Source organism: Rousettus aegyptiacus, unplaced genomic scaffold (assembly GCF_014176215.1).
Source record: "Rousettus aegyptiacus isolate mRouAeg1 unplaced genomic scaffold, mRouAeg1.p scaffold_m13_p_9, whole genome shotgun sequence".
NCBI classification, from domain to species: Eukaryota; Metazoa; Chordata; class Mammalia; order Chiroptera; family Pteropodidae; genus Rousettus; species Rousettus aegyptiacus.
This window is the reverse complement of record NW_023416312.1, coordinates 24,808,113-24,828,410: the sequence shown is the minus strand read 5'-3', so window position 1 is coordinate 24,828,410 and position 20,298 is coordinate 24,808,113. Positions and strand designations below refer to the sequence as shown.

General features: G+C 34.1%; 1 protein-coding gene across 5 annotated transcripts in view; it reads right to left on the bottom strand.

Moving 5' to 3' along the window:
* USP9X (ubiquitin specific peptidase 9 X-linked) overlaps nt 1-20,298 on the bottom strand; it is a 119,584-nt gene that overhangs the window by 30,816 nt on the left and 68,470 nt on the right. For all 5 annotated transcript variants that reach the window (XM_036227205.1, XM_016156567.2, XM_016156566.2 and 2 more), the window contains 10 exons: nt 20,193-20,288; nt 19,472-19,683; nt 18,159-18,399; nt 17,668-17,817; nt 16,758-16,878; nt 8,480-8,610; nt 8,017-8,295; nt 5,583-5,708; nt 4,546-4,671; nt 3,395-3,561 (listed from right to left, as the gene is read on the bottom strand). In XM_036227205.1, the coding sequence (XP_036083098.1) occupies nt 3,395-3,561; nt 4,546-4,671; nt 5,583-5,708; nt 8,017-8,295; nt 8,480-8,610; nt 16,758-16,878; nt 17,668-17,817; nt 18,159-18,399; nt 19,472-19,683; nt 20,193-20,288 (1,649 nt within the window). The remainder of the gene's footprint in view (nt 1-3,394; nt 3,562-4,545; nt 4,672-5,582; nt 5,709-8,016; nt 8,296-8,479; nt 8,611-16,757; nt 16,879-17,667; nt 17,818-18,158; nt 18,400-19,471; nt 19,684-20,192; nt 20,289-20,298) is intronic.

The window sequence follows — 20,298 nt, the reverse complement described above, 5'->3', positions numbered from 1 at the left end:
TCAATAAAGCAAAATGCCATCAATAGAGGTAAGCCTACATAAAATCGAACTCCACTGACTTCTCCTAAACTCCTTATCCCCTTTCCTGCTTTATTTCTCTCCATACAATTAATTACTATCTAACATATTATATGTCTTCCATTCCCATTCCTCAACCCCTTTAGTATGCAGACTTTAAGAAGGCTGACATTTAGTCTGTTTTGTTTACTGCTATATCCCCAATAGCTAGAATATGAGTGTCTGGTACCAAATACGTACCTGATAAATTATTTACCAATGAGACTGACTACCATATTACATCAAACTAGACTACTTAGCTCTGCCCTGAAAGCACTATGCCAGAAGTGGTAAACTCAAATACCTCCATGGATCAGAGAGGTAACATAAATGAGTTAAACAGGCAGGGTATATATAAAGCAACAGGTGCTAGAGAGAGCTGCAAAAAACATACCTACCTAAAAGGAATTTAAGTCCATCTGAGAGTGATTACAATAAAATAAGGTCAGTGTTATGATGTGGAAGCAGACCTCATCTGATAGGAACAGAGGCCTAGGAGACCTTCTGAGCCTAGGGATAAGGAAAACTTACTGGACAATCTGGTATTTAAATTGAAAATGTGGTATTTAAGTTGAAACTTAAAAATAGAAGCAAGGGCCAAATTGTGGAGTGCTTATAAACCAAATCTAAATGTTCAGACTAAATTAAAAGGCAATGGAAAGATTATAAGCAAGAAAACATCACGATCATATTTTGCAAAGATCACTCTGTGTGCAGTGTTGTCAACGGATTAGAGTAACACCCCAGTAGAGGAGCACTAGGTGTGGGAAGATTAAGTATACTGTATACTGCAATTGTGCAGGCAATGGGTGCTGGTTGCTTAAAGAGGGTAGGAGCAGTATGGAGAAAAGTATATAGACTCCAAAAATACAGGAAATAAAAACAATACAATGGGGAGCAAGAGTGAGAGAAAGCAAGAGCAGTGCCAATGCCCATTTTCCAGTTTTATGCACACATCTTACTTAAACATCAGCCGACATGCTATGTTCTGTAAAGAACCCTCACTTCTGCTCCTTCCAGGTAAAAGTAAATTCTTCCAATTCCCAAAGTTACTTCCCTTTTATGACACTAATTAATGTTTGTCTCAAGGTTCCTCGAGTACAACTACTACCTTATTTGACTTTAGACTCTCACTGTTGAGTACATAGTAGGAACCCTCATAATTTGCTAGTAGATTAGAATTATACAGAGACAAACTACGTGGCAGAAATAAGTTGGAACGCAAGAGAACTTTGTCATTTTAGTTCAGTCTTAGGCCCTCATCAGCAAAGTCTACCTCTGAACTGCTATAGAATTACATGAGAAAATTATGTTGGAAAAGCTTTTTAATTAGCTATACTGGTTAATAATATGATTACTCAATTATAAACTCTACCTGAAGGGTAGGCAGCCTTGTGTATGTAGGCCCACAATCCTTTATTCTGAAGCTTTTGAGGCCAAATGTGTCTGGGGATCAAATTTTAGAAAAGTAATGCCAACAAATAATGTTCAGGTCAGGCTTGCTGTCAAATTATTTCAAACTGAAAAATTTTTGAACCTGTAATAGGTACTCAAAGATATTTATAAAATAAAAACTTCAGGGGAGGGTGAGAGTCAGTACTAGAGAAGAAAATCAGATAGATACCTAAAGCTCAAAAAGATCTTAAACTTAGAAGACGCCTATTTTTGTTGAAAATAAGGTAACAGAGGCATAATGCGATGAAATACTATTGTCAACAGTACTTTACTTTTTGTAAGTAAGCTTCAGGGAGGAGGAGAGTAAAATAGTTCTAACTTCCTAGAAGGGGTAATTTTCATATAGGGTAGAAGGCAGAAAACCTGTTAAACTAATTTCCTTAGTACTTAGTAAGCCAAGAAGTGACATAAGTTCTTAATTCAGTTTTTTTTTTAATTTTAGAATTTCTTTAACTAGTAAGTTTTTTTAATGCTTAAAAATTTTTTTCAATTACAGTCGGCATTCAATATTATATTAGTTTCAAGTGTACAGCATAGTGGTTAGACATTTATGTAGCTTTCGAGATGACCCCCCATAAGTCTAATATCCACCTGGCATCATAGTTATTACAGTATTACTGACTATATTCCCTGTGCTGTACTTTACATTCCTGAGACTATTTTCTAACTGCCAATTTTCCTAATTTAGTCTAAAATATAATCAACATAAGAGTTAAGATATTTACTACCTCTAGATTTGACTTTATTCAAACTGTTGGCTAATCATCTTCTCTCTACTCCTCCCTCCGCCCAATGCATTATTTCATGGAATTAGACTTAATCAACTAGTTTACCTTTCTTAACATACAGAGTTGTCTAACAATGATAAAGTCTCCTCAAGGACATAGCAAGCTCAACCTTATTTGGGAGGATCCTGTCAAAGGACTTTCTGAAGAGGCTTGACTAGATGTCTTAAAGGAAATTACCAAGGACTTCAAGAATAGTACACCTTCCCACTTGAGACCCATTAAATCACTTTGTATCATCCTCTGGAGTGAGTAAATTGAACATACTCCATTATGTCATGCAGGCATTAAAAAAAAAAAAAAAAGCTTTATCACTAGTCTTCATTTTATCAAATTGCTTATTTTGACTTTATATTAACTTTTTCATCAGTAATTTGTCATTGTTGAATAGCATGTAACAGAACAAAGAGAACATTTTCTGTCATTTCACAAAATATATGTAAGACAGATTAATGATATATAACAGTAAAATAATCAGAGCTTGAGTTTAACAAGTTACTTCATGAAGGTCAGGATTAAATTGACATAAGAGGATGGAAACCAACAATTTCTACAAATCTGACCAACTCACACAAAAAGCCCCAAACAAAATTAATATTGATTAAAACCTCTTAAATGAAAATGAGGGCTTTATAGTTGATCATTATTTCTCAGTATAAAATACAAAAGTTCTTACCATACCAATGCCTTGTGAATTTATACTGAATTAACCACCTCACTAAAAAACCCCCCAAAACCAAAACGCAAAACCCTGACAGCAAAGTATCCAAGACAGGAGACAAATGTCCGATTTGATTTAAATCTTGTACACTAGATTTTTAAAATGGGCTAAAATATATATATATCTGTTAGGTAAAACTAAATTCTGAAATTGGAGGAAAATTAATTTTACCTCGAGAATTAACGCTGGCATTTTGCACAGACTAAAACCAAACAAATTTAGATTTAGGCAAAACATGGTTAAAGTTTTCCTAACTAATGTGCTATAGACACAATAAATATTTGGTTCCTGGGATAAATTCTGCCAGCATAAATAATCGATTTTTGCTTATAAAAAGAAAAACAAGTTTCTTATAATGATTAAAATAGATACTTACTTGCTGTGACAGTGCAATAGTAAGTCAATAATGAATGTCTGCCAAGCCTTTTCTTTACTAAGAGCATCTAAGGCTGTTGGAATCAAGGCAAAACATAAAGTCATCACTTCCAACGCTTCACAGCAAACCTGTTCGTCTTCTAAGTCCAGCTCACTGCCTGCATTGGTCTGTAAAATGATAGGGGCAAATTACTTAAAATGCATTTAAGAAAAAGCTCATACAACTTCAAGTTAGTGCTTAAAACTTACCTACTCACTTAAATCATTTGGCCTCAGCCTCTTTATTTGCAACTCTTGAGGCCCCTTTGGAAAGGAATAGTTATGGAAATGACTGTAATAGACAATGAAGTCCAGTTCTAGTATTTTGCTACTTGCTGAAGAGGGCTGAAGGAACACACTGAGTCTATCACCTGTTCCTTTGTCCTCCAGGGTTCTAGAGAACTTTAAGTTGCATACTTTTGTACCAACAACCTTTCCTTTCTCAAGAACTATTATGGCCTACTATAATTAGGTACTTCTGACTAGTTCCATTATGTAGCTTATAGTGCCATTCAATTCAAAAGCAATTGTCAGACAACAGTTAAGGAAGGTTTTACAATCTATAAGATGCTTGGGTAGGTAGCTAATAAATTCTAATCTGACTTTATCAAAATTAATAATGAGTACATGCCTAAAAACAAAAAACAAAACAAAAAACAAGTATTCAAGTATTAGCTGAATGAATACCCAGCACTGTACCAGGCAGATACTACAGGACACCAACACACATACCAAGCAAATCAGGGTTATGCTGGCCATAAAAGGGAAGATCTACTGAGTCAGAGAAATTCTTATAACCTAATTTTCCGTTCTAAATGTGCAGAAGTGGCTATCAAGGGCAGGTACATTATGTCAGACAATCAGATTATATCTGACCCAGGTGAGAAGTAGAAAAGATAGTTTTATTAAAAAACAAACAAACAACAAAAAAAGGCAGTCTCATGGCAGGATTCTAAAGTACTTTATTTTCAGAGTACAATTTTACTGTATTCTCACCATTTAACTTTCATCCTATTAAGATGCAAATGATTAGAATTTTAAGGCTAACTTCAGCTTCATGCACAATTAAACACCATTTACTTGAAAGGAATATATTTCTGTGATAATTCTTACCTTCTCATAAATTTTAGTGATTTCTTCATTTGGGCTAAATACTAGCTGTAATGCTCCACATCCTGATGCCCAGATAATTTTTTGTATAGCTCTAATTACGCAAATATCAGGCATATATCTTGAAGCCTGCAAGATGAGTAATTACAACTGTTGAAAGAGTATCAAAGAGGAATAACCACTAGAGAAGCAAAAATGTTTCTCCTTGTAAGAGAATTGGAATGGCCGTGAAGCAGCACCATTGTCTTTAGGTTCCCAAGTTGCCTTTGTCCCATTTTTTTGTTTAACAGCAATATTGCAAAGTATGTATTCCAAGTTATTATCTGGCCCTATACTACTTTCGAAAGAATCTTAAAAGGACTACGAAGGAGAGCTAAACATTGTACTCCTAGTATTTTTACCCAAGATAAATAAAAACCTCTGTCTACACAAACACTGTACAGAATGTTCCCAAGAGCTTTACTCACAATCAAAAAGTAAAACAATTCAAATGTCCTTCACCAAGTATATGGATAAATGCAATGTGAAATATTCATCATAGGATACTATTCGGAAATAAAAAAGAACTGACTAAAAGTTTGCAAAGCACTCATAATTCTCAGTCGTTATTCTGAGCCAAAGAAGTGAGACGTAAAAGAACATACAGTGTGGGATTCCACTTCTATAAAATCCTAGAAAATGAAAACTAGTATACAGTCTCAAAAGATCAGTGGTTACCTAGGGTGAGGGGTGGAGGGAAGAATGGACTGCAAAAGTGCACACAGAAAAAGTGGTAGAAATGTTCTGTGTCTTGAGGGTGATTTCACACGTATATGCATATCAAAATTCATTGAATTATACACTTTAAAAGGATGCTGTTTGTTGTACAGAAAGAGGATTAAAACCTGAAAATACCAATAAATGTTACATAAAATTCACGTTAAGTGAGTGAGCCTAAGAAAATTAAGCCCTAAATCGAGATCAAGGTTATTCCTAAATTAATAGAGGGTCAAAAGTATAAAGAAATAAACATTCCAGAGCTTTGAAAATTTAATACTAACCTCATCAGATATTTGCTGAGCAAGACGAATTGACACATTTCTAAGCATGCATTCAGATGATGGATTAGGAATGCTCTGAAGGGCACTTTGTAGCACCACTGCTTGATCATGAGTAACTTGACTGACCTGAAAAAGGGCAACCATTTTACTTGGAGTAAATAATTTGCACACGACCAGACCAGACATCTGTTCCTCACCCATCACCACTCCCTCAGGATGACCTCCTTCCATATATGCATTGCAGCAGAACCTGTAGTGACTTACACAAAAAGTACTTCACATTGCCAACAATGCGGGCTTCCTCTTTTTCTTGTGCATTAGAATGCTGCATATCCCTCTGCAAACCCCCATTTTAGATCAATCCAACTTGTGTCTCTACATCTGGGTTCAGCAAAACTTTGTAGGAGTAAGTGAGAAACTGAACCGATAAGTTCCAACCCTAACTAGAGCCTCAGTTAAGGTACACCACATCTTTTATATACACGCTCCTGGAAGACCCTGCTCCCATTCCCACTGGCCATCAAATTGTTCTTTAAAAAGGAGAAAAATTAAGAAATATCAGTAAGAGAATAAAAGTATAAATGTACTAAAAGTATCAGTGTTTTACTTAATAGTATACTCAAGTTTTTAAATCCATAAAAAAAAAATTTATTTTTTAAGTAGTTATTAGCCTGGCCAATTTTACTCTTTTTCAATTTAATTCCCCTTCTCTATATTGTAAGTACAGCTGACCTTTAAACACCTTATATGCATCCACTTATATTCAGATTTTTTTCCCCCAATAAACAGTTGGCCCTCTGTAGTCCTGGATATCACATCCACAGATTCAACCAACCATGGATTGAAAACAGTTATATTATTTTCTGGGGAGTGGTGTGGGGTGCAGTGGTATGTATAAAGTAGAAATTTATTTTCTCTCAGTTTTGAAGACTGAAAGTCTGAGGCTGGAGTGTCACCACAGTCAGGTTCTCATGAGAGTTTTCTTCATGGCTTGCAGATGATTATCTTCTCGCTGTGTGCTCACAATGGAGGGTGGGTAGGGGGACAAAAAGTATTTTCAGTCTGTGGTTGGGAACTGGTAGATGTGTTGGGCCGACTTAAGCTATACACAAATTTTCTACGTACCCGTGAACGACCCCCATGTAGTTCAATAATCAACTGTATTTTTACAATAGTATTTAAGACAGATCTGTTTTACTAATTTACCTTTAGCTCTCTACTAAGTGTGAGCTTCTTGAGGTTAGAGGCTAATTACATACCTTTATTTCCACAATAGCACATTTTCTGAATAAATATTGAAGAAAAGTTAAAGAGGGAAGTATCTAATTGTTTTCTGTGTACTTCATTAAGCACCTGTGCCAGGGATCATGATAAGAATCTGTTTTTATCTTAACAATAATGACTTTTTAAATTCTAACAAACATGGAACCCCAATTACAAAATATAGGGTTTAAGTCATTTTGAAAATCCTTTTTAAAGGACTATTTCTAATATATACGCAAGTGAAGTGAATAGTATTACGAACTCCCATGTACTCACTGCCCAGCTTCAACAACTGTGAAAAAAGGACCAAAAGATGTATCTAACAAGCACCCTTACTTTCCATCCCTTCCTCACCCCAGGATTATTTTCAAGCAAATTCTGGTTTTCATATAATTTCACCTGTAACTATTTTAGCAACTACTTTTAAAAAATGGGTGGTGGGGGGTAGGGGAGGGTGCTATTTATTTTAAATACAATCACAGTATCTTTCACACTTAAAACACTTATAAGGGTTATCATCACAATTATGTGATATTGTATCACATAGCTAATTAACATTCCAGTCTCCCTGATTAAAACCTAAGCCATTTCTAAAAAAGAAAATCTATATCACTAAAGCTCTTAACTTCTACCGTAACATAGTAAACCATTACTTATAATGCATATAAAAGAACTCAAACTTTAGTCAGAATTAAATGCATAGTATGATCTCTCACAAATAGGCATTGAATTCTGACTTGTCTTGAGAACTTCTGTAGATCAAGGACACCACCAAGGTAAAGATGGAGTCAGAGTAAGTTCAGAAATGGAAATTCAGCTTGTTAAAGTGAGAAGAGGCTGGCAAAAGGCTAAATCAATTACATCTTCTTAAAAAATTACCACTTGTGTCTTTCATATCTGCCAAATATGAGCTAGTAAGCGATTCACATGGAAATTTTATTAAGTTTAAAATAATTGAAAGTCAACAGGATTTAAGGGGGCAGGGAGAACTATCCTCTCAAATAAGAGTATATAGTTGGTGAAAAGAAAAGATCTAAAATGTGGTATCACTGGAATGGAATTGGCAACATTTCTAATTAACTTTGAATTTTACACTTAAAAGTTGCTGAGAAGTTTAGCCTTAAAAATTACCATCTATTATTATAAAAAGATTTTTTAAAGTTTACATTACCGATGTCATAGGATTCACGCCTTCTACACCTGGCTGAAAAGCTTCTGCCACAGCTCGAACGTGGCCATAGCCAATGGCAGTTAGCAACAATTTGGCTATTTTAAGAGCATTGAGGTAGGCACCCCTCCGAGTTTCCATATCTGCATTTGGTAGGAAGTTATTTCTGGTTAGCATACTCAGAACAAGGGGTAGGCCACCGCTTTTCAAGAAGTGAAATTGAAAATCAGAGGAATCATCAGCCAAAGGTGCACCGGCAGGCATTAACAAGGCATAGACTACCTGGGAAAAAACGAGAAAGACTGTATTAAAAGGTTTTTAAAATACTTTTTTCCTATCATCACTGCTAAGAAATTCTTTTGATCATTTCAAAGATATTTCATTACAATGTTATCTATGATCTTCACATTACCATAAGAGGTCAAATTTAAAGAACATGGAATAAATTCAAAAGAAAAAAACGAACCTCTGTTAGGTATAGCACTTGTGAGGCTGAAGGGCCAAAGAAAAGCGAGTCAAGAGATGGACTAAGGCTGCTTTCTCCAAGTTTGGCATGGTCTAAACAAATAGCTCTTAATTTTTCTATTGTTGTGCTATCTGTAAGAAGAAAAAAGACACAGACTAAGATAAGCACCATTCATGTGTTCATAATATTTTACTTTTGATATTTTGAAGACCACTTTAGTATAAAATAACAATTCAGTTGCATTATAGGCTCAAACTTCACGAGACATAACTGATTTGGATTGGTTGAAAAAAATAAAATAAATCAAAATAAACCAGAGCTCTTTAATTAGCCAACCCGAACACAAAGGAAGCAGTCTCCTCTTACTCAGAGACCTCAAATCAACAGGCTTTCCCCTTGGCCACTGAAGATTGAAAACATAACTTCAAAAGGAAGCAGTTCTTATAAAAAATAACAAAAAGAAAAGATTGACAAGCTCTTCCTTCCAACTTCTCTATTGTTGCTTCCCTGGCACTGTGGATTATCTAGTATGTTTTACTGAAAGAGGTTTAGTGGTTACCTAAAACTGAATATTCAAAAGCAAACGTTAAAAAAATAATAAAAAAAAAAGAATTGTACAACTTTTTTGGATAATATTAAAAGATGAGTTTCTTTTAAATCACAGTGAAAAGATGCCTCCCCCACCAAAAAAGAGAATCTCAGGCATTAGCTACCACTCAAATTTAAGTGAACCAACTTTTAGAAAGTACTTTGACAAAAAAATTATTTCCAACATAAATGCCCTATGATTAAAATGTCACTTGATAAATAAGTAAAAGTTTTTTTTTTTTTTGATTACTAACGATAACTGAAAGTTACTACAACTTCCTTAGGGTAAGCTAATTTTTACAGTCCTAGAAACAACCTGGAAATATGTTATCAAAACAATCTTCCATTTGTGTTAAAATTGTTAGTTTTCCCTATTCTGAAAAGATAGTGACATACAATGTAAACTAAATGAGACATTAAATTTTCATAAATTTGTGATTGTTTACACGTCACCCCTTTTATCATTTTAAATTGATTAAAATGACATTACATCATTTTACTGATATACCAATTTAATCTCTATTATTGGACATTTAGGTGTTTTTCCCAACTTTTTTTTTTTTTTAACACTAAAGGTCCCAGCAGTCAAATCTTCACAATTACTTCATCAGGAAAAAGTCCTACAAGCAGAAAGAACTGCAAAGGTCCGTGACTTCTGACGAATGTCACCAAATTACTCTTAAAAACAAACCAATTCATATGCTATATCTGATGATGTCTTATTTTAAAAATAAATTGAGCAAATGATGGAAACAAAAAGGAGCAGAAAAAAACGGAATAAGAGCTCTACGAAAAGGACACAGTGAATTCTAAGCAGATCATTTAATGTTGCCAAATTTATAGTTTATTTATCGGAGGGATCGGAACAAAATGATCACGAGTGACCATTTCAGTTTTCATATAGGTGAGCTTAAGTGATTTTAGGTCCCCAATTATATACATGCTCATTTTACAAAATATGGAAAATAAGAGAAAAAATTTAAACCACCCATAATCCTGTCCTTCAGATATAGTTAAGGTTTTAGTTATTCACTTAGATGTCTTTAAAAGACACCTAAGCCTAATTAATTATAACAACGGACTACTAAAAAGTATAGAAAACAATGAGCAATAACACAAAGGTTAACGGTACTAACTCTGGAGGCCAACCGCATGCATTTGAATCCTAGAACTGCTGTTTAAGCTATGTGTACCTGGACAAGTGACTTAAATCTCTCTGTGCCCCAGTTTCCACATTTTTAAAATACAGATACTAATAGTAATTCCTTCACAGGGATGTTTTAAGGTTTAAATGAGTAACAGGCGCAAAATACTTTTAACAGACATTGGCATATTTTAAGATATTACACTGAACTGCTGGGAAAAGGGAAGCTCTCAAGAGGAAAAGCAATTAATTCTTGCTAAAGCAGTATACATTTTAACTACTCAGTTCCAATCAAGAGTCTATTTTCCTGATGCATGTGAGGAAAGGTCACAGGAGCTCCTGAGTACAGTTTAGATTACAAGAGATTAAATTACTACAGAGAAGACTATAGAAGTTCTAAGTTTACCAGTAAATCATAACATAATGGAGGCATTTGAGTGCAGGCAAAGATTCAGAATGAACAAAGAGATAAAGCCAATGACTAAAAAAAAAGCTACTAATTCCATCTTGGTTTTCCCCTTTAAAATACATGCACGTGTGTACAAACACTAAATGATTACCAAAATGTTACACAGCTAGAAACAGAATTTATAACTACCTCCTTTTCTTAGAGCCCTGCTTCCTTTCTTAAAGAGTATATGCACAGTGTATGTGTATCAAACATAGTGACAGAAACTATTTGTTGAATACTGATTAAATACTAGCCACTAGGCTAAGGGTTTTCCATACATTGCCTCATTTAATCACTGTAATTCTAGAAAAGTTATTAGCCCAGTTTTACAGATCAGGATTGGAACTGAAATCTGTGAGTCCAAAGTCTATGATTTAATTATAGCAATACAGTCATTACTGACATTTTCAAAGTTGGCTATTTCAAATTTAGGTACTATACTTTGTTTTATAAAATAAAGAAAAGCACCCTCAAATTTCCGGTTTGGAGTTGCTTGGCGAGAGCTCACTCTCGCCATCTGGTGGCACTATGCTCAAATCACAAGATCAAGGATTCTGGGGAGGGTTATGTTTAAAAAGTTGTGAAGGTTCTATCTGTATACATAAAGCAACAACTGTTACTCAAATACTAGTATATAAAATACAAATTCTAAATAATACAATAGATAAGGAATAAGGAATAAATTAAATCACTGAGAGAAACCTTAGCTAAGACTCTAGTATTTGAACTGATCCTGTCCCCATAGAAATAAGAAAAGGAAAAAAAGGAGATAATGAAAATACAAGACAGCTTTTAAAATCATCTGAGCCAATTACTCAACTATATTTATCAGCAACATACTCATAAACTCCACTAATTTAAAATATATAAATTCAAAAGGACATACAAACAAAAGATGAAAGAACACTAGGGAGATGTCAGCAAATTACTGAAGGTGTAGTATAGAAGTTGGCTTAGCTGAACCAAGAGGCACTTGTGAAGTAAAAGGGAGAAGAGGGGGGTACCTATAAGTAAGTTAGTAGCCCACAAAATCCTAAAGAGCTAAGGATAATACAACAGGTACTTGGGAAGGTACAGATGAATCCAAGACTTAAAAACTAAAGTAGCTAAAGTTTGAACCCTGTCCCTATCAATGTGGCTGGAAAACAATTTCTCACTAATGTAGAGATAGATAAAACATGGTATGGAGAAAGACAAAGTCAGATTAGTATGATATCAACCCATGTTTTTTTTTCCTAACAGAGACAGATACAGAAATTGATATAGATTTTGGTTTCTAAATATCCTCTCACTAAAAGGAGAAATGGCTGATTCCAGGACTGGAAAAGAGAAGTACTATATGAGCTTTAAATATGTGCCAGAAAGTTATGGATAAACTAAGAATCCATGAGCAAATAGTGATTAACACCTAATAACTAGGAGAGGCAGCAAAGCTCTATTTTATAGTAGAATGCCAACTAATAAATATAGAAAGTATGATCAAGATCATTTTGCAGCCATCATAGAAAAATCTGATTCAGGTAATAATTACAATGAATGATATAAAACAAGCAAACATTTGATGAGGGAAAAAAAGAGTTACAGAATCTTAGAACAGAATAACTTTACAGAGGAGAAACCTGACAAACATCAATTAGATGATGTGGGATAATGTCACCAACAAAGGACAGACTGACATGTACTTCCTGGTGATGCTGAGAAAGACAGAGGATGAGCAGTATTGTCAAATATATACAACCTATATATAACCATTAGGAAACAGATAAACACAGACACATTCGATATCACAATTATCTGTGTCTTCAAAACCATCAGGGTCATAAAAGACAAAAACTAAGGAACTGTTCCAGATTAAATAGACAGATCAACTAATCATGCAATGATGAACCTGAGTTGGATCCTCTATCAGAAAATGTTGAACATTATTGGGAGAACTGGTAAAATATTAATAAAGCCTGTAAATTACAGTAACGTATCAATGCTAAATTTTCTGATTTTAATTAATACTATGGTAATATTAAAAGAATGTCTTTGTTTTTAGAAAGCATTAAGGTATTATAAAAAGATATGGTATCTATAACTTGTTTTCCAAAAGTTAAAAAAAAAAAAAAAACCCTATCAGAGAGAATGACATAACAACTATGGTAATATGCTAATTATTGAATCTGGGGAAGGGTAACCAAGATTGTAGTCTTCTTTAAGTTTGAACTTATTTCAATAAAAAAAAGTTCAAATAGGAAAAAAGGAACTCTATGAATAAACAGGACATGTGCAGGAAAAGTAAGAAAATATACACCTCTTAGTAACATCTTCCAGAGAAATAAGTACAGTCTGTTATAACACGTTTTTATAACCTTAATTAGCTCATATTTAATTGACAAATAGCATGATGTCAGTATAATGTAGAAGGTGAGTTTGTTTATATGTGATTTCTTCCAGACAATAAGAATAATGCAGCAGGAGAATAATTCTAATTTTTCAACGAAACCATAACCAATCAAAGAAAAAACCCCTCATGCAGCTTGCCACACTAGGAGGAAGCCCTTTTAACTTTTAGGAAAATTAAAAGTGACCACCTACACCCAGGGCTCATCCTGGGAGGTACACATCCAGACTCCTGACTCTTGGCAGATTTTACTTTGTCCTGTGCCCACCTTTATGGTAGTCTGTCTCAGAGATTCACTTTCATCTGTATTATCTCAGCATATTCAAGACAGTGTTTTCCCTCTATTGGTTTCATGCCTTTTTATTATCTCCTTAGGCAGCTTTCAGCTACACTGAACTACCTGTGCGGGCTGTCCAAGTTATCCCTAAAGACACTTATTATGTCTATTAACATTGTGTTTAAACTCTATGTGAAAGGGTTGCCTAGCCTAGGGTGTTAGAGCTCAAGCAGGGTGAGGAAGATGTCTATGTGGGAGGAGTAGGCAGTCCTATGTAGGGACTTAAGAGGCCAAGTAGGTGAAGGAAATCGGAACAATGGGGTAGATAGAGCTCAGCGTGATGATTCAACTCAAACAGAATGAGGGTGTCCGTGGGGTGGAGCAAGGCCCAGCATAAATGAACATAAAATATATAGACTGAGAGCAAGAGCCCTTCCACACAAAGAAAGGGATGGTGGTATAGAGGTGATTGATTACACAAGTATTAATTAAATAGGACAACATATTAAAAGATAACGAGGGCCAGGTTTTTCATGATCAGAGAAGGAAGTTACAAATATGGAAAAGGAAAAAACTAGCATGAACCTTGTAATACTGGACTGGAATTAGAGGACTCCCATGGTGTCTAAATCCATCCACCCCTGTGTGTGTGTGTGTCTATGGGTATATACGTTTATGTATGGATATATAAAATATAGATGTAAACGTAGATGTACACACATATATTCCTTCATTCTATCTAGTGAGCAGCCAGTAGCGATGAGCACAGTTAGTGTCTAGATCTTCCCTTCTAAATACTATTCTCCGGTAAAAGGAATCAGGGGTCCCTAGAGAAATGACTGATTCCAGCACTGGGGTAGAGAGTGAATACATGACATTAACCTGAAACATCTTTAGACAGAAAGCATGCAAGCACTCAAAGAATGATGGTAACATGTTAAAATGACACAGAAACTGGCTTGAAGAGGCTCCCACTGGCCAAATGAGATAACTGGAGCATCTAAATAAATGTTATGAATTATATAACCCCTTAAATAGGAAACCATGAGTTTATACAACTATACATGAATGAGAAAATTGAAAGCCTGGTGAGAAACAGCATACAGTTTCAAAGTACCACCCTCCCCACAAAATACTTAGTCTCAAAGGGAAAAAGTTAGTGGAGAAGCCTATGACACTCAAGTGCTCAACGGTGATTCAAAAATGGAAAAAAAGGCCACTAAACAAAACATGAAGGAAGCACTGAGAAAAATGAAGCCTCACTTATATCGTATTCCCTCCAGACACATAACCTGAATCTTACCATGCTGAAACAGATAAATATAAATTGAAATAAAAACAATTGGCCTGTAATCTTCAAAAATGTGTAGGTGATAAAAGTCACAGAATGAGAAACTATTCCAGAAGGAAACTAAAGTCTATGTCGACTAAATGCAATGCATGATTTTGAGCTGGATCTTTTTGCTCTAAGGGACTGCTGATAGTAGTAATGAATCAATGTTAATGTTCTGGTTTATATGGGTATATTTTGGTTATACAGACCAATATCCTTGTTTGTTGGGAATACACAATAAAGTATTTAAGGGTGATGGGACATTAGCCCAGCAAATTACTCTCGAATGGTTCTCAAATAAGTTCCTGAATTGTATTTCCACCTTTTCTGTAAAAGTTGTAAATGTTTCAAAACAAATTAAAAAAAATTTTTTTCCAAGTTTTCCCCACAATTATTTTTAGTGCATGATTTTGCAAAGCATTAGGTTTTAGAGGAAAACACATATATTAGAGCAGAAACACTGAAATATGCTCATGAAAAACAAAATTCCATGGAAAAGAATCACCCGGAGAAAGGTCTTGAACATTAAACACTAGAATATCTGGGGGTAAAAAGTCAACGCAAGAGTTAGAAAAAGTTAAGGAAATGACTTGAGCCAGAATAAAACTAATGACAGAAGAAAGAAAAGTTAAGTAAATGAAACTTAGTAGATTTAACACCACAGACATTTCAAAGACACACAGAAAGTAAAACATGGAAAAGAAAATTGGCAGATACAAAGACTTCACAAATTAGGTATCTTTAGGCCACTGAGCACCTAGCATAAAAAAAGACCCATTCTCCAAGGTATCTCATCACAAAATTTCAAAACTCAATGATAAAACCAAAACTTCTAGAAACAAAGATCATATGCAAAGAAACAACTCAAAGAGCTTTGTTCTTCACACTAGCAGCATTACCAGCTAGACAGAGTAAATTTTCAACCTATAATTCTATACCAAAACTACTAATCAAATGTGAGGGTTTGGCTGCGTTAAGATAAGCAATGTTTCAAAAAACAAAAACAAAAAAACACCTCCCATGTAGGCTTTCTGAGACAACTGCAGGAGGGTGTGCTTTTAGCACCTAAAGAAAGGCTGAAGACATAGAAGCCAGTGAACAGGAATCTACCACAGGAAAGCTGAAGGAGTCTCCAAAGCATAGCTGTGTAGCAAATAACCAGATGAAAGGAGGAAGAAGAAAAGGTCCAGGACAACAGTGGAGCTGACAGATGAATAATGCAAATAATGGAAAGTTATTACATGCTGTGTGGGAAGACTTTGCTATAGGTATATATAAATAAAGAAAAAAGGGAAAATTTATTGAATGCAGGAAAGAGAAGTTTTTGGCGATATAACAAACTACTTTTCACACTTCAAAATTTCATTTTCTTTTTTTTTTTTTTTAATCCCACTCTTGAAAACGTAAATGCTTAGTATGAAGCAAAAATTGAGAGAACATGGGGGTAAGAGTTTTCATCTATGGAATAGAAAATCAGAAGATATCCAAAATGAACAGAGTTGTACAAAAATATTACTTACAGATATGAAGATATATACATATATAAAAATAAAAGCTACAAATTGAAAGTGGTTGTTTTTAAAGAATAAAAAGTAGTTGTTTTTAAGGAACAATGCTATAGATGACACATGACCCAAAATACACAGTCCAGGAGGGGTCTGAAAACATTTTCTATTAAGTGCCAGATAGTAAATATTTAAGGCTTTGTGGGTTATATGGTCTCTACTACAACGACTGAGCTCTGCTGTGTTAAGACAAAAGCAGCCACAGATACTATGTAAATGACTGAGCATGTCTGCACACCAATAAGTTCTGTTTATGGACACCAAAATTTAAATTTCATATAATTTACATGAGTCACAAAATATTGCTTTTTTGATTTTTTCTTTAGCTAATAAAAATGTAAAAACCATTCTTAGCTCTTGGGCTGTACAAAACAGGCAGTGGGCTATAGGTGTGCCAACTCCTGCTCTAGTCTACACAAGGCATGTTCCGTCTAGGAAAAGAATTTGTTATTATCCCCTGTTATTATCTAGTATGTACTTTATCAATGTTATTATTAAAGAAAAAAAACAACAACAACCAAAAAAACCTCTTACCTGGTGGCATAAGTTTCATAAGTACTCTTGCTCCATCTCTAAGAGGTGGCATATTTAGGCTGCTACCCAAGTCTGCAACTTGCCAAAGGAAAGAGATGTATCTGGGATGCAGTGACATTATCTAGAAAATAAAATACACAAAATACTTACCTACCTGTGAATTATACCTTCCCAAAAGAGGAGGCCCAAATAAATTTGTTAATCTCCACAATTTTGCTTGTCATTTCTATTCTCTAAAGTAATCTGTCTTCCCCATCTTCTCAACTTTATAAATCCTTTATGATGTAGACTGAATAAATTATCCAAGTGACCTCCAGTAATTTGTGTGTGACAGCTTTAACTATTTTGTTAAAGCATTTCTACCATACATGCAAGTACATAAAAAAGGCTGCCATGACCACTAATTCAAGTGTTGTAGGGGAACCAATCCTTCTGATCCTGGATTGGCTGTACTACTGTAGCCATTAAAAATCTTATGGGGAAGGGTGGATGAAGGTAAGGAAAGGAAGTCACTATTTCTTTAGATACGTGTTACTGACACAATTTGAGAAAGACTAGTTATTTTTCTACAGAAATAGTTCTGAAAGATTTATTTTTGTGATACAAATACAAAATACAGTGACATTTTTCTAAATTTATATATTCAATAATAATTATGTTGTATAATAGGTTAACTTTATGGAAACATAACAATATTGTATCTATAGGAAAATGTTTTAAATTTCAACCAAGTTACAATTACCTTTCAGAGGGATCCATTCTGAAGTTGATGGTTACCTGTATAGTTATTTGATATTTTGCCACATTAACTGTAAGGTCCTCAAGAAAAAAGAACTATTCTATATACCTGTTTATTCTCAAGAACCTAGCATAATGCCTTGCATACAGTAGCTTAAAACTAACTACTTACCACCCCAGGCAAACAGCTTTCCACTTCTGGATTGGGACCATCACTATAATGATTACCATGGTTTCCAGGAGAGCCAGTTGAGGAATCAGAAGAGCTATCAGGGCTTGAAGGCATATTGGAACTTATTTGTGTAAGTTTGGCTGTAATTAGCTGAAAATGATATACTATGTTAATATCAAAGACAAGGAAAAATATACAAAACAGATGTTAGTGATACACCAACAAAAACAAAAACCTACATGTTATACTTTCAAAATAAAATTTTTAAGTGTTGTCTAACATAACCACTTAGTTTTGTTTTTAGAAACCCTTTCCTCTACTATAGTGTAGGTAACATGATGTTTGTCTTTAGTGTTATAATCAAAACACTTAATACAGAGCCTCACACATACAGATGCTCCATTAACATTTTCATGAAATGTTGACTATTGATATGAAAAACAGCATCAGGTTTTATTTTCTTGAGAAGTTTGGCAATTACAGATACTTACCGATTTATCTTTTAAGTTTAATTGACCGATCAACTTTCTGTCATCTGCAGGATCTATCAGTTCACCACCCACAAAGAGCTCAATTTTTGTATGGGCTACATTGGCTTTAATACGATTCAGAATACATCGTCGTACTGAACCAATTGTATCATTTGTATGAGACCATACGTCCAAGTCATCAACCTGTCTGCCCTGGTTTGGAAACCGAACTATAAAAGAGAGATGTTTCCCACGAAAAGCTCTGGAAGGAACAAAAGAGAAAACATCATCACATTCGGCAGGCTTTTCAATCTTCTTGCAAAGAAAATAAAGCTATAACTAATACTGAACATTTTCTTATTAAACAAGGGAAAGTTAAGGATACTTATTTTTAGGACCTTGAAAATAAAAACTTATTGCTCTTTAATTACAAATATTATAAGTAATCTTTAAAACACAACAATCATATTCCATTATTGTTACTCTTGTACCTATGGTTGTAGAAAATAAGATGTCTAGTTATAAGAAATTACCATAGGAAAAATCAGTCACCCTTCATTTATTTTTATGCTATAAAAGCCCAACTCACTAACACTAAATTTGGAAGATAACTATCTTGAGAGTTATCAACAAAAAAGCTAAGTAAGATGTACACTTCTTCCTGAAAAATTCCTAATACCAAAATTCACCCCCCAAAATGACACTTATGTTGGTATATTATCTTCTTGCAGGTAAGATACAAAAAATAAAAACCATGCTTAAGGAGCAATTTTAAATAATTCCACGGTTAACAGAGAACTCTTTCACAAAGAATATGTATTAAAATAAATATTATAGCACTCATTCTATAAACATCTCTATAAATACTATTTGAATTACTAAACGATATGACCTTAAGAGAATTGTTAGCAGACCACTTGAAAATATTTCCTGCTATATTGGTTATCTGTCAAAGCTGCTATTAAGAGTTTTTTCTAATTACTCTTCAATTTGATTATGCTATTATTTTTAACAGTGTAAACGAATGGCATCAAAACACTGCAACTCTTACTGAGTAATAAAGTCAATGGGAAAAAAAGAGGAAACCTGGTTTAACGAGTGAGAAAGCCCTACCAACCAAAAACACAACAAAAAAACCAGATCCTAGAAAACAACAGGTGTATCACTAAAAAGATTCTATAACATGCAAATAATGTTTTTAATGGGTAAGACACTAACATTTTCAAAAACAAAAAATTTTCTAATTTTCTGTATATCAGTTTTTAAAAAAAACAAACAGCTAGGAAAAAAAAAATAATTATGCAATAGCACTAACAGATCAGTTATTCACAAACCTTGACATAGGTAGAATTGTTCTTTCCTCATGATAATCACTGTCACATTCATTTATATACTCCCTTAACACAGTTAATACTCGAACCATTCGAACAGCTTCCTGTCTTGCACAATTAATACTGTCTTTGTCACCATCCAAAACACACAACGTGTCATAGGAGGCTTTCAACCGGTCAAAGCAAGACTGAATGAAGTCTTCATGGATTACCACCTAGAAATAATGGGCCAGGTAAGATAGTTCAAGTTGCTTTAAAATATGAAAATTAAATTAATATATAAAGCAATGCAATTAAAGATGACAAAAATTAGTTTAAAGGCAGCTCTCATTAACCATGATCTTACTTAACCAGAGTCTATACTGATAATAAACATACTACATTCTGTCAAAAGAAACTAGAATTATCTAAGTTAAGTATAAACTAGATACTCAAAAAACAGACTTCAGGATTTGGCATTAGAATCAAAAGATATTCAGACAAAATCTCTGGCCATAATTATATATAAGATCCTCACATCAAAATATTTATCAAGACAAGAATGATTTAGACAGTATTTTGTATGAGAGAAATATGGACTAAATATTTTAGGTATATTTTTAATAAGAGTTAAAGCAAAAGCGCTTCCAGTTAATTATGAATTAATGAATAAATTCTCATAAGCAAAAGTGTTCTTCAATCAGAATTAGAATTTGTAGAAGTTTTAGTGTACATCAATCCTCACCTGATTGACCTGTAGTCTTGGACCAAGGTTTGTATATATTTCTTTAAGGAGATCTATAGCTCTGCTGGCAATATCATCATTACTCTGAATCACGACCTAGGTTCAA